The sequence below is a fragment of the Ostrea edulis genome, chromosome 3 (genome assembly GCF_947568905.1).
Source record: "Ostrea edulis chromosome 3, xbOstEdul1.1, whole genome shotgun sequence".
NCBI lineage: Eukaryota > Metazoa > Mollusca > Bivalvia > Ostreida > Ostreidae > Ostrea > Ostrea edulis.
This window is the reverse complement of record NC_079166.1, coordinates 57,006,301-57,021,158: the sequence shown is the minus strand read 5'-3', so window position 1 is coordinate 57,021,158 and position 14,858 is coordinate 57,006,301. Positions and strand designations below refer to the sequence as shown.

The 14,858-nt window shown below is 38.5% G+C and overlaps 1 protein-coding gene and 1 long non-coding RNA gene across 6 annotated transcripts; one reads left to right on the top strand and one right to left on the bottom strand.

Annotated features, from left to right (window-relative positions):
* The first annotated feature begins 137 nt into the window (after positions 1–137).
* On the top strand, positions 138–6,717 carry LOC125674999 (uncharacterized protein K02A2.6-like). 5 transcript variants are annotated; one of them, XM_056158229.1, is made up of 5 exons: positions 138–543; positions 776–4,757; positions 5,161–5,294; positions 5,438–5,655; positions 5,991–6,717. In XM_056158229.1, the coding sequence occupies exons 2-3, from the start codon at positions 3,369–3,371 to the stop codon at positions 5,224–5,226; spliced, it is 1,455 nt and encodes a 484-aa protein (XP_056014204.1). In that variant the 5' UTR covers positions 138–543; positions 776–3,368; the 3' UTR covers positions 5,227–5,294; positions 5,438–5,655; positions 5,991–6,717. The 5 variants fall into 5 exon arrangements, 2 of the variants coding, with proteins under 2 accessions (XP_056014204.1, XP_056014206.1); XR_008801012.1 differs by having other exon boundaries at positions 153–543; positions 776–1,038; XR_008801013.1 differs by lacking the exon at positions 776–4,757 and having other exon boundaries at positions 170–543.
* Positions 6,718–7,707: 990 nt separating this feature from the next.
* Positions 7,708–12,540, bottom strand: LOC125676404 (uncharacterized). The gene is made up of 4 exons (XR_008801020.1): positions 12,363–12,540; positions 9,574–9,732; positions 9,286–9,396; positions 7,708–9,095 (listed from the first exon to the last, which is right to left on the bottom strand). It is a non-coding gene; the product is annotated as an uncharacterized LOC125676404 (long non-coding RNA).
* Positions 12,541–14,858: the final 2,318 nt, after the last annotated feature.

Below are 14,858 nucleotides of genomic sequence, written 5' to 3'. Positions count from 1 at the left end.
TGAGTTAAAACTGGTGCACCACCTGCTTTTATTAGCATAATATAAAAGCTTACTTTTGTTCTCAATCTATATATATGTACAAGGGATGACACGAAAATAGGATACTGGTTGTAAAGAAAGCTCAAAATCACCATTAAGTTAGTTCCGAAACAGATCGAATCTCCCTATACAAAGGGCGTTAAACATTTCCCAAATCAAGTCCAACGTAGTCCGATCCTTTCATATTTAATTCAATGAGTTTTATAGACGAAAATAATTCAAGCTGTCTGCATAGGGTCTGTAAGTCTCGTCATGTGATTGCCGAGATTTAGCGAGATTTTTAACTTCCGGGTACATCAACTTCTCAGATTGTACTGTGTAGAGAGTGATATACATAGATATAGCGTTATCAATCGATTATGTGGAGGTTTTAACGAGATAAACATGGGAATTGAAGCAATAGTGGAATCGTCGATGATTCTTCGCTTCGTGTTTGAAGAATTACGTGAAATAACCGCCAGTGTACAGGAGTCGAATAGGGTACATCTTGCAGATAAAGTGCAGGTTGGTAAAAGCGTAATGTATGAGCTAGAGAAATGTACGATACGTTTTTATATTCTCAAATAATTTCAATTGAAAATATATGCATACTTAAAAATAAAAACGGATTATGCATAAAACATGCTTTGTGTTTTATACGAACGTACTGGGTGTAATGTTATTTGAGTTTATGGTAAATGACATAAGCGATGCTATGTTTGGTAAATGTTGTATGCGGCCTATTATATAAATATAGATTTGTAAAACGCCATCTTGTCGTCCTGACGTTACATGGTGTCAGACGTTAAAAGCGAGGATTTATGGAGCAACAAAAGCCTCCTAACCATCTTTCGATGGAGGGGAATCTCGCAGAAAACTGGAAAGAATGGATTCAAGGATTTGAACTCTACTTCACAGCAACGGGAATAGGCGAAAAAGACGAGAAAGTCCAGGTCGGAACCTTCCTACACGTGGCCGGCATCGAGGCACGCCGCGTCTACAATACCTTTGGAATCACAGGTGATGTTCACAAAATAGAAGTACTCAAAACAAAGTTCAAAGAATATTGTGAGCCCCGAAAGAACTTAACATATATTAGACATGTGGTTTTTTTTTTTTTTGTTTTTTTTTTTTTTACATGCAATCAAGGTCACGATGAGCCCACTGACAATTATGTGACAGACTTGAGGAATAAGTCACAACCGTGTGAATTCGGTAATTTAGCAGATGGATTAATTAGAGATATGATAGTGTGCGGAATTCAAGATGAAGCGTGTCGTGCAGGTCTACTCAGAAAATCGGATTTGACATTGGCAAAAGCAATCGATGTGTGCAGAGCTCAAGAAATGAGTACGAAACGGCTTAAATCTCTGAAAAGATCCGAAGAGCAAGCGATAGCAGCAATACGTAAGTCACACTGTACTAGAAAATTCAGCTCACAAAAGACCACTAAACATGATAAACAAAGAACAGATAATCAAAGGCCGGAAAGTACTACAGGGAAGCCATGTCTTAATTGTGGAAGGAAACACATGGTAGGTGACTGTCCCGCTTATGGCAAAACTTGTCATGTGTGCCAGAAGAAAAACCATTTTGCTAAGTGTTGTTTGTGTAAACAGTCTAACTCTGCAAAGAAAATTCACACCGTAGGAGTCCCACCGAATGCAGATTCTGACGCGGATACTGAACTTTTCATTGGAACTCTACTTGTTAACAAAGTCGAACAAGACAGAAGTGATTGCGTTGACAATCAATGACCGCAAGGTAGAATTCAAGTTGGACACAGGCGCTCAAGGAAACATTAATCCAAAACATGTGTTTGATCAGTTGGAATTAGATGATCATCAGCTTAAAAACACTAAAATCAGATTAGTGGCATATGGTGGACACAAAATCAAACCGGAAGGCACCAAGATTCTGGAATGATCAGTGCGTGGCCGAAAGTATGACTTACACCATTTTTCATTGTCGATACAAATGCACAGGCAATACTGGGTAAGAATGCATGTACAGAAATTGGATCGATTGTGCGGGTTCATTCTGTGAAAAATGAGTTGACAAAGGACAATGTACTGAAAACATATGATGATGTTTTCAAAGGACTTGGTGAACTTCCAGGGAAACAAAATATCAATATCGATGAAACCATACATGTAACTTCAGTGATACACCCACCGCGTAAAGTCCCTGCAGTACTTCAGGACAAAGTAAGAACAGAACTTGACAGAATGGAAACGTTAGGGGTTATCACGAAGCAAGACGAACCAACGGATTGGGTTCATAGTCAGGTGACAGTGCGCAAACCTAACAAGTTAAGACTTTGCATTGATCCAAAGGACTTGAACCGTGCGATCAAGAGAGAACATTACCACTTACAAACAGTCGATCGAAAAGCTCCCGCAAGCTGAAGTATTCTCCAAGCACGGGTTTTGGCATGTCAAACTTGATGAGCCCAGTTCAAAGTTATTGACATTTAATACTCCGTTTGGGCGGTATAGATACATGTGTTTGCCCCTCGGAATCAGTTCTGCGCCGGAAGTGTTTTCTAAACGAGTTCAAGAGATGTTCTCCGATTTGTCGGGCGTGGAATGCATTTTTATAATGACATCCTTGTTTGGGGAGAGACTACTGCAGAACATGACTCTCGCGTACAACAGATGTTACAACGGTGTCGCGAAATGAACTTTAAGCTAAATAAGAACAAAGTGGAATTTCGGGTACCGGAAGTTAGGTATGTAGGACATTTGATAACAAACAATGGCATCAAAGTAGACCCCGAGAAAGACCGTGCAATAGTGGAGATGCCACCACCTGATGACGTATCAGGAGTTAAGCGCGTTTTAGGCGTTGTTCAGTATGTGTCGAAGTTCATTTCGAACTTGTCGGATGTGACCGCTCCACTTCGTATACTTCTACAACAAGACGTAGAATGGCACTGGGATGCGCCCCAGCAGGAAAGTTTTGACAGACTCAAACAGTTAGTATCTAGTACCCCTGTACTACGTATTTATGATGTACGTAAGCCAATAAGGATTTCAGGAGATGCAAGCTCGAAGGGATTAGGTGTTGTACTTCTTCAAGATGGACACCCGTTAGCATACGGTTCGCGGGCGTTAACGGAAACACAGAAGCTTTATGCTCAGATCGAACGCGAGATGCTGGCGATTGTATACGGATGCGAGAAGTTCCATCATTACACATATGGACGAAGCGTGACCGTAGAAACGGACCACAAACCCCTTGTCGCAATCTACAACAAGCCATTGTACCGCGCGACTCCTAGACTTCAACGCATGCTCATGAGATTACAGTGATATGATCTCAAGCTAGTATACGTACCAGATAAGGAGATGCACATCTCAGATGCACTGAGTCAGTCGTGCCTGAAAGAAACCCCCGAGATTCTTGTTGATGACGAGATAGACGTTGATTGGATTGAGGCACAACTTCCGGTATCACCAACAAAACTGCAACAGCTCAAAGAAGCAACTGCTGCTGACGAAACACTACAAACATTGAAAAATACCGTGTTGGTTGGTTGGCCGATCGACCAATCAAATGTTCCATTGAATATTATTCAATTTTGGAATTATCGTGATGAAATTACTGCAATAGATGGACTCCTATATAAAGGTCAACGACTGATGATACCTACCAGCTTGAAAACAGAGATGTTGAACAAGCTACGTGAAGCTCACGTGGGCATTGTGAAAACACAGACACGAGCACGAGAAATACTGTTTTGGCCCAAAATGAATCAGGACATTGAAAACTTTATTGGACAATGCTCAGTGTGTAACAAGTACAGGAATTCTAACAGCAAGGAACCAATGGTACCACAAGAGATACCTTCACGTCCGTGGGCCAAAGTCGCGGCAGATATGTTTCAATTTAAAGGTTCGGAATACATTTTGTGTGTCGATTACTATTCCAAGTATCCAGAGGTAGTTCGTATGCCTACGACAACCAGTTCACAAACAATCACTGCTTTTAAATCTGTGTTTGCTCGTCACGGCATCCCGATGGAACTATTCACGGATAACGGACAACAGTTCTCGAGTTATTTATTTCGGAAGTTCGCGAGTGATTGGGATTTTGTTCATACAACTTCAAGTCCCAGATATCCACAGTCAAACGGGCAGGCGGAAAGGTGTGTTCAAACGGTTAAGAACCTACTTAGGAAGGCTGACGAATCAGGAGGTGACATTTATACGAGCCTTATGAATTATCGTGCATCACCAATTGATGGAATAGGACTGTCGCAATCTCAGCTACTCATGAATAGACAGCTGCGTACCAAGTTACCGATTACAGCTAACATGTTGAATTCGAAAGTAGTCGAATCCTGCAAAACACAACTTGCTGCGCGCCAAGAGAAACAGAAACACTACTATGACCGACAATCTTCAACGTTGCCCATCATGAACAGAGGTGAAATAATTCGTGTACAGAAAGTCTCAAAACAATGGGAACCTGCTGTCGTAGATCAGAAACTTTTCAACCGATCGTATTTAGTGCGCACAGGTGATAACAAGCTGTATCGCAGAAACCGCAGACATTTACTTAATACGGGTGAAACTATGTTGCCATCTGATGCCTCAGATGGTACCGAACCGATGATGGACGAGTCACCACAACCGCATCAGGATCAATCTGACTCGTCGACCACTTCACCAGAGAAGCCTAAACCACATGAACTTTCGAACGCCCTGCGTCAGGAACCAAGACCACAGCAAACAGTGAGGCAACCAAAACATTCTGAGGACTTTATTTGCAAATAAACTGTTATTTGAGTTTCTAGTCATCCTAAGGAAGGGAAAAGACTGTTATCTTCTTTCAAAGACTGCCTTTTTTTTTTGAAAGGGGAGATGTAATGTTATTTGAGTTTATTGTAAATGACATAAGCGATGCTATGTTTGGTAAATGTTGTATGCGGCCTATTATATAAATATAGATTTATACAACGTCATCTTGTCGTCCTGACGTTACACTGGGGAGTGGGGTGGGGGGTGAAAAACGATACATGTACGTACCTGCAGTGTACAGTTGTATATTCAATAAACAAACCGCGGTAAATGTGCCTATCTATATCAGTTACATCACAGATGGGTTAAGCTTGTTTAATATTTAATTATTTTATAGATATGCCTTGAATCTGAGGATAAAGGTGATGTGCACTCTGAAGTCATCATCAACATGGATGTCTGATGCCAGTATGCCCATAATGGGGCAGTATAAGTGTCAATCTTCATATGACAACAAGTTTTCAAAGACAGGTACACAATTTTTAAAAAGATAAAAACAATGACAATACATGTTTGGATCTATATATATTATGATTATAATATACCCACAGCAGATAATAAATGGGTTCGAACTGTGAAGATAAAACTTTTATATGTATATTGGAAATTTTCAGATATAAGAAGGCAAATAAAACTGATGTAAAATACGCCGACAGTTGGATAAAACATACAAAGTCGGCACAGCCAAAGGTCACAACAACAATGGAGGAATAAACTGCATCCTCATTTCTCAGGGGAACCCCTGAAATTCTTAATTGAGGATAAATCCCCATTTTCAGCTCAAACAATGACAATTAAAGAGGCCTGTGCAAATGTTGGGATTTCCCTCATGGTAAGTCAGCATTATAGATTGAACAATTACATGTATGTGTACCTAATACATGTACATTAGCTATACATATATGTATTCATATATTATGTATCTATCCAAGTTTATTATAACTTTATAGAAACATTTTGTGAATGAAATATAAGTACTACTTAGGCTTCATTGTGATATTGAAATTTTAATGTTCTTTATAAACTTTACTTGCATCACGTTTTGAATACTGCAGTACATCTATGTCAAAATAAGTATGCATGCAGTATAATACTTTCACCACTAATCAGAGCACTTGTAAGTCATGTATATTTTATCAATACATGTAATGACATTTGCCATTTTAGAATGTGATGCAATGGATGGTTCGCTGCACATCAAAACAAAATATGAATATTGGCATCAGATTCAAGGACATCAACACCTAAAAGACACCCAATGCTGTGATTTGCTAGTGTGGATTCCTATTGACACTCAAATAGTTCACATTGACAAAGATGTATTATGGTCAACAAACATTTTAAGCGTGATAGAGTTTAATTATAATCAGTGATTTTTCAACATTTTTCAAAAGGGTGCTGTGACTTTTGAATTGGGAAAACCTAGACATTATTGTAAACATGCTAAATATATCATATCAAACAAGAAATCAAACACAAATTGATCTCATTCTTCTTTTATTTTACATATTCAACTTTCTTTTCTTTAAGCTCTTAAAATTTTCGACTATTCTTTCTAACTTATTTAGAACTGATGTGTCTTTGTCATGTTGTACATAAACTATTCACATTGAACTTATTTTTTAACACATACGTTTTTTTGCCAGTTTTTATTATTGGGAAAAGTGCAAGTTGAATTGGGAATTGGGAAAATATTGGTAAAATTTGGAAGGGGAAAGGGCCTATATTCGGACCTAAAATGGGTCTTTAAAAAATCACTGATAATATTAAAGTAATTTGCAGTCTAAAACACACACATAAACACATGTACATATACTTTATTATGATATCAGTGGTGCATCTATCAAAGTTATGTAATTACATATATACTATTGAATAAACATTATAGACAGAGTTTTCCTTATTTTAGATGAACCAAAATAGGTATAGACAGTGTCCAGCTTTACAAAAATCATTAAATTACATGCATTTACTAAAAACAATGGACTTTACATTTTTTTTTTTTTAAAATAATGCAGATTTGAAAACCTTTAGAATGAGAACAAAAGGCTTTATTGTTAATTGATTGTATATTGTTTAACGTCCCTCTCGAGAATATTTCACGCATATGGAGACGTTCCAAAGGGCTTTATATTCATATGAATATGTAGAAAGTTATATAGCATGTATTGTATTTATTATGCCCCCCTTCAAAGAAGAGGGGCATATTGGTTTGCACCTGTCGGTCGGTCGGTAGACCACATGTTGTCCGCTCAATATCTTGAGAACCATTCACTTGATGATAATGATATTTCATATGTGGGTTTGTTATGAGTAGAAGAGGACCCCTATTGTTTTTCAGGTCAAAAGGTCAAGGGTCAATCTAATCTGGACATAGAAATATAATGTCCGCTCAATATCTTAAGAACCCTTTGTTTGAAAGACATCTAACTTGGCACACTAATACATCCTAAGGAGAAGATGACCCCTATTGATTTTGAGGTCATGTGGTCAAGGGTCAAACTGGGCATAGGAATATACTGACCATTCAATGTCTAGAGAACCCTTTGCTTGACAGACATCAAATTTGGTACACCAGTACATCTTCAGAAGAAGATGACCCCTATTGATTTTGAGGTCACATGGTCAAGGGTCAAACTGAACATAGGAATCTACTATCCGTTCAATGTCTCGAGAACCCTTTTCTTGACAGACATCAAACTTGGTACACTAGTACGTCTTCAGGAGAAGATGACCCCTATTGATTTTGAGGTTACATGATCAAAGGTCAAGGTTTAAACTGGACATTGGAATATACTGTCCGCTCAATATCTTGAGAACCCTTTGCTTGACAGACATCAAACTTGGTACACTGGTACATCTTCAGGAGAAGATGACCCCTATTGATTTTGAGGTCACATGGTCAAAGGTCAAGGGTCAAACTGTACATCGAAATATAATGTCTGCTCAATAGCTTGAGAACCCTTTGCTTGGCAGACATCAAACTTAGTACACTGGTATATCTTCAGGAGAAGATGACTCCTATTGATTTTGAGGTCACATGGTCAAAGGTCAAACTGGACATAGGAATATACTGTCCGTTCAATATCTTGAGAACCCTTTGCTTGACAGACATCAAACTTGGTACACTGGTACATCTTTAGGAGAAAATGACCCCATATTGATTTTGAAGCCACATGGTCAAAGGTCAAGGGTCAAACTGGACATTGGAATATACTGTCCGCTCAATATCTTGAGAACCCTTTGCTTGATAGACATCAAACTTAGTACACTGGTGTATATTCAGGAGAAGATGACTCCTATTGATTTTGAGGTCACATGGTCAAAGGTCAAGGGTCAGACTGGACATAGTAATATACTGTCCACTCAATATCTTGATAATCCTTTTGCTTGACAGACATCAAACGTAGTGCACTGGTACATCTTCAGGAGAAGATGACCCATATTGATTTTGAGGTCAAACGTCAATAGTTGAACTGGACATAGTAATATATTGTCACCTATATTTTAAGAATTATTTGCTTGATTGACACCAAATTTGGTACAATGGTACAAAATAAGGAGTAGATGACCCCTATTGATTTTTAGGTCACATGGTCAATTCACTCTTGACATAGGAAGATATTGTCTGCTCAATATTTTGAATTGATGATACTACTATCAATTAAATGATGTGTGTGTATAACCCTTTTCAATTTTGCACCATGGGGGGCATATGTGTTTTACAAACATCTCTTGTTACATTTAACTTTTATATTCAATGTGGCAGGTATTTAAGGTATATACATACATGCAATTAATCTAATACGTTTGTAGGATTTATCTGCAATCTCCTTCAAAAGGGGAACCTAAAATTCACATGGGCCACACAAAGCTGAATATTTTGCATCCTCTTTTGAGAAGTGGGATTTATTTGTAAGAAAGAGTGGGGTATTAAGTGTCATGTTATTTGGAAGTTTGTCAAATATACAAAATCCTTTGTCCGCCAGGAATATATCATCAACTTGCAACTTCTCTAAAATGCCACAATGGTTCACAATTGCCGAATCAGATTTGTATCCAGCATAAAAATTGGAAAAGAGCTGCATTAGGTGTAATACATATTAAAAGTCTTTTCTTTGTGGCGACTTTTATAATTACTGAGAGCGAAAGACTGGCTATTCATATCAATTTGGTCACATTAGGTCACTTCTGTTGCATCCATTGCAATCTTCAATTCTTCTTACTTTGGTATTTCAGTTGAATGGACACTCCCAACAGTGTTCATGATCCCTTCAAACAAAATTTCATGAGCATATGAAAATTATTCATAGAAAATGGTGTATACAGCAACATTTATACCCCCAAAAAATTACTAGGTAATTGAATATTGTGAAATCTGCGCTGACCTGTGAAATTGATAACTAGTCAGTGTATAGAAAGTGCATGGTTAATTTTTCCTTAACTAACTGCTAAAATATACCTTCCCAGGGTCTTTCAATTATGATGTTCCCAATTGTCATGGATGGTTTCCTTTAATTAAGCAGGTATATTTCCCACTGCAAGTTTACAACATCCTAGTCTTCAAGGGAAGCTGTAAGAACAAAAACAATACCATTATAGAATTTGGTGTGCATATAAATTTAGATAACACTGAAATGAGAATGAATACAGAAAATCACCTGACACTAAACTTAACAAAAGTAGTTGTAATTTCCTGGTTTGGTGTACAAGTATCTGGTATTGACAATATTTGTATCGTGCATGGTACCTTTTTAAATGTTGAGGACTTGATGCCGTATACTCGTGATCATTTAGATGCACTTCATTGTTGTCTGGTACAGATATATTGGTAGCATTATCAACTTCGGTTTCTACATGTACGTTTGAAGCAGATGCTTCTGCTTGAGCAGGATTCGTAACTTTGTGTCTATGAAAAAAAGTAATATACCATAAGTTGCTGTTTTTATTGACTGAGTGGCTCACTACACAACAAAGTTGTAGTTTCTGAAATCAGCACAGAATATGAGTTTTACAATCATTCTTCTCAAGGCCATATGGCACTTTTACATAATTATACAATAAAGATATACGAGTTCTCTTGAAACACAAACAAAATTCAATCATGCAGGAGCCTATACACAGGCAAGTAGTATCAAGGGTCTCCTGTCAACCCTTTCCCCTTTTTCTAGCAAGGTTATTTTTCTTCTATATTGATACAATAAATTAGTGTCCCTTCCCCTTTTCTGGCAGAAGGGAATTATGTAGTAAAAGATGTTATTAAATGTTTGAAATCGATACCGGAGTATAACTGCCCCCCCCCTCCTTTAGGAAATTGTAGTCAATTCTTTTCATTATTTTATTTTTATCAGTGAGTTCGTCTGTCAAAATCCTTTGTAGGCCTACCCTCCCCCCCCTCTGAAATAACTATACAACGCGTCCAGTATATTCTGTCAGTTTATACACACGTGTGTTGATTTGACATTATGATTATTCAGGCGCGGATCCAGAAATTTTTTCCAGGGGGGGGGGGGGGGGGGTCGAACCTTTTCACAAAATCGAACCCGTGATATAATGTTCAACCCTTTATTTTCCAACTTTCGAAAGAAACGCTCTATATAACCACTGCACCACGCGGGCGACCTTTTTGTCGTGTATTGATGTTTTCTGGTAGGAAGTGTTATTTAGCTAAAGAGACTTGACTGAAATAATCTTCGTTTTCCTTGCTTGATAAATGATTGTACAATTTCCTTTTGGTCAATTTCTAATGAATGGTGAAGATGCATTAGTGCAAGCCCATGCCAGTCAATCTGTCCTTTTGCATAGTACTGCGCATGTAACTCTTGATGCGTCTTAATCCAGAAAAGGATCTTTCGGCCTCACATGTTGTGATAGGTAAAACACATCCAATGTGCAGAAGGATTTTCACGTTCGGGAAATGAAATGACGTTATTGTGTTAACATGAGCAAAGAAACTTCAGGCAAGCTCTGCAATCTGCTCAATCTTTTCAACTTCGTAGATGGGGACCATCTACGAAGTTGAAAAGATTGAGCAGATTGCAGAGCTTGCCTGGAGTTTCTTTGCTCATGTTAACACAATAACGTCTCCAATCTCTGAGTTCTTTCCCCAAGATCAGAAAAATTCGAATCGTCAAAAGAAGTTTTATCTTTATCATGTTCTGTTGTCTTAATCAATTCATTGTCATCAGATTTGATATCTGTCTTTTCATTTTGTGAGTCCATTGTGATTTCCGGGGTATCATCTGAATCAATACAAAGTTTTCACTTTTTATGGGCAGGCTCCTTCATTTCATTGGATTCAGTAGGTAACCTGGGAAACAAACCACAAAATGATTTGGTGACCAATTGTTTGGGTTGTTATTTTCAGTGTGTGACCACATGATGTAGATGGGGAAACCCTGACGTACCTTTTCATCTGAAAATGGCTTTATTTCTTGATGAAGAAAATGTCTGTTTACAGCAACATTTTGTATTGTTGGATAAATGCTATATATTGGATGATTCAGGACATTTACCGCTGCGAAAAAAATGAATCAAAGAACAATATTCCCCTGATTTGATTGAATTTAGAGTTTCATTCTGAATCGACTTGAGAAAATTCCCCGGTACAAGTGATCTGTCCGATACTGACGTCTCCAAAACATATTGTACACTTGTGGGATGAGAACACATCTTGTCGTAAGTTGCCTGCGACTTTCTCGAATTTTTTACAAGTTCTAATACGGTCATGACACGAAGTTCAATATGTCTCTCTTCATGACCAAAAATGGCTTTAGAGAGGGCCCTATAGAAGCAATTGCCATCCCCGTACACTTTCACAGGGCAAATACCTACTGGACCATCTTCTGGATAAAGCGTCTCGGCAATTTGTCCAGATTACCATCTCTGGGCAATATATCGGACCTCATTACACTCAGATCATAGGTGTAGTCTTTCTTGCAACTTGCATATCTTAAAGATACATTGAGCTGCAAGGCTTGTCAGCCTTTTGCTGCTGCTTTCAGTAAAGAGGCATGTAAAATATCATTTGAAATCCCTTTCACCCATGGTATCTTTTGCATCTATTACTAAGCAAGACAATTAGTGTTAAAATTGGAAGGAAATGATAATCGGATTACTGAGAGAATTTCTATTAATATTTACTTAGAATGATAAACGAATACTAGTCTGTAACATTGAGTCTGAAGCAGAGGTATACTAAAGCTGATGACTTTATGACGATGCAGTAGCATAATGACAAGATTATGACGTCAATCACTCGTAATAAGATATTAAACAAATCGTTCCTGTTTAGATTCGTTTAGAAACTCGAATAACATTTGTGATTTGATTCTAACCTCATAATGACATTACAATACTAAGAAAGTTAATTCAGAAATATATATAATATAATAACAGTCCACTCATTTTTCTTATAAATCGTTATATTGTAATTTTTTTTATCTTTGCAAATTCCGGGGGGGGGGGGGGGTGGTCCCGACCCCCCCCCCCCCCTCTAGATCCGCGCATGATTATTCGTTGAAATATGATATTACGTACCTACATCTTTGTATCCACCGCTTCCTTACTGTAGCATCGACTAGGAACCTAAATAAACTACATGGCTGAGTTTTCCCAATCTCGTGTGTGCAGCCGATCGCAAAACAATACTCCAAATTACATATTAGAGCGGACTTGCTGTTATGACTGTATATGTTGCAAATGTTGTTGTACCCGGAAGTAGTAAAAACGAAAGTGAAACCAAACGAGACTTACAGACCCTATTGTCGTCGATCACACACAGGAGAAGATAACTCCTGCAATGAAATCCTTTTATGTTTGATTTAAAGAGTCTTATAGATGGGAGTGTGTACACTGCATTTAAAATCAAGCTGAAATAAAGTATCATCTTCCAAAGAAAAAAATTCCCGTTTACCGTCATTTGCATAAAAAAAATTCTAGATTGGGAGAACTTATTTTTTTCCAAAAACCCTTAAAATTTGCGTCATTTTTATTAAATTTCACCTTATAAAAATGATAGAAAATAGTACAAATGACTAAATAGGAGACTGAAAAATCCAAGAGCTTCCGGGGGTTCCATATCCCCTGCCTCATAAAGTGGCGCCCCCCGTAATCACAATTCCTGGATCCGCCCCTGGCTGTGGGCCTGGGTTGACCCCCGACCCCTCGCCTGTATGGGCTTGCACTTCCAAACAGGGCTAGCTACGCGCCTGATTAGTAGATCAATAAGGCAACTAGTCTTATAAGATTTTATACCAAAGTCAACAGCAGGCTGAGTTCCCTATCGTAGCGGCTAGTCTAGGGGTTAGGTATGGTGGCTGATTTCTGCCATTTTACACTTTATCGTCCCGGGAAAAAACCCCGAAAAGACGACAAAATGATATCATTAGCTACTTTTCACCTCAGAATAACGAAAAGACAACACATTTTAAAACGGCACAAATCAGCCACCATACCCAATCTAATTAAAATTAGATCCTTTGATCCGCTCACGTATATCGCTTGTGTAGCGATATACGTGAGCGGATCAAAGGATCTAATTCTAATTAGATTGCCACCATACCTAGCCCCTAGGCTAGCCGCTATCCAGGCTATACAGAGTTTACGCTTGTCCGATCGATCGATACAAAAATATGTTTGTCCGATCAATCGATATAATTTCTTTTCCGTGACGTTGTACGTTAAAATTTCTGATACTGCCAGTTTCCGTGGTCACGTGGTAAAAATTCTTACATTTGAATAAAAAAAATCTCTAAATGGAATACATTTTCACTATGCAGAGCGAGTTATTTCCCCCAGAATACAGGGGACTCACAACACGATGCGGTCCTCAATTCATAGCGTCAATATAAGGATTCATTATATCTTAATGTAATTAAGTGTCAGTCAAGGGATTTTTCTGTAATTAATGAAAACTACATGTAATATGTGACTGTAAAATAATTTTAGTCATTCTAATTCTAGATATTTTGGACAGCGTTTTAGTACGGTACTGTATCTATTGTAACTACGGGTACCATCAATGCGGATTTTAAACCGATTCGCGACCGGTGCCCAATCATGAATAGGCTTATTGTTCGCCAAGTTCACCCATCTTCTTTTAGGTGTTTTATTCCGGAATTGACTCTATGGTGTTTTCCTGCAGACTGAACTTGTATTCCTCTGAGAGGAAGCCTTTCAAGGCTTTGACTAAATATCAGGGCAATATCTGTATCCATAATGAAAAAAAAAGCCCGGAAAACTGTTTGACCTCTTTTTTCCTAAAAGTAGGTCAAGAATGGACCAATCCTGTTGAAATGCAAACTGAACTTGTATTCCTCTGAAAGGAAGCTTATGTGTAAATTTCAGGGCAATATCTGTAACGAAAATCCGGAAAACTGTTTGACCTACTTATAGCCCTAAAGCAGGTCAAGGATGGACCAATCCAGCTGAAATGCAAACTCACTCTTACAATTTTTAGGGAGATATTGTGACCGAATTTCAAAGTTGTGCATGCATCCGTTACGGAAAAAAGTACAGAAAACATGACCCGTGACGGACGGACGGACAGCCAGCCAGCGAGTCGCACGGACAGCGCCATAACATAATACGTCCCGTCTAATGACAGGCGTATTTAATTATAAAAATTACAAGACTCACCTGAGTTATCTGGTGCATGTTAAATGTGAACCGAGGGACCTCTTCAGTGGTCAGTGGCTGCCCCTCTCATAGTTGATCCATTCGAGGTGTTGCCGTGGGATTGGGAATTAGTTCCCGATGTTCAGGTGTCTGTGTTCTGGGCGTCCCACGGCTACGTTTCCCCTCGACCCCCCTGACCGGGGATCTCCAAGTCGCAGTTGTTTAGGGGCATTCCTCAGAAAAACTATCCCAGTATGCTACTGCTAGTTCACTTCTGTATGGATAATATCAAGGAGAAAAACTCCGACCACGTGCATAGATTAAACCAGGTTCCTGCTTCGGTATCAGGGGGCAGTTTCGCACTATAGGCCCGGTCAACTTTTAAAAAAAAATGGAGATACCCCATATTTGAAGTGA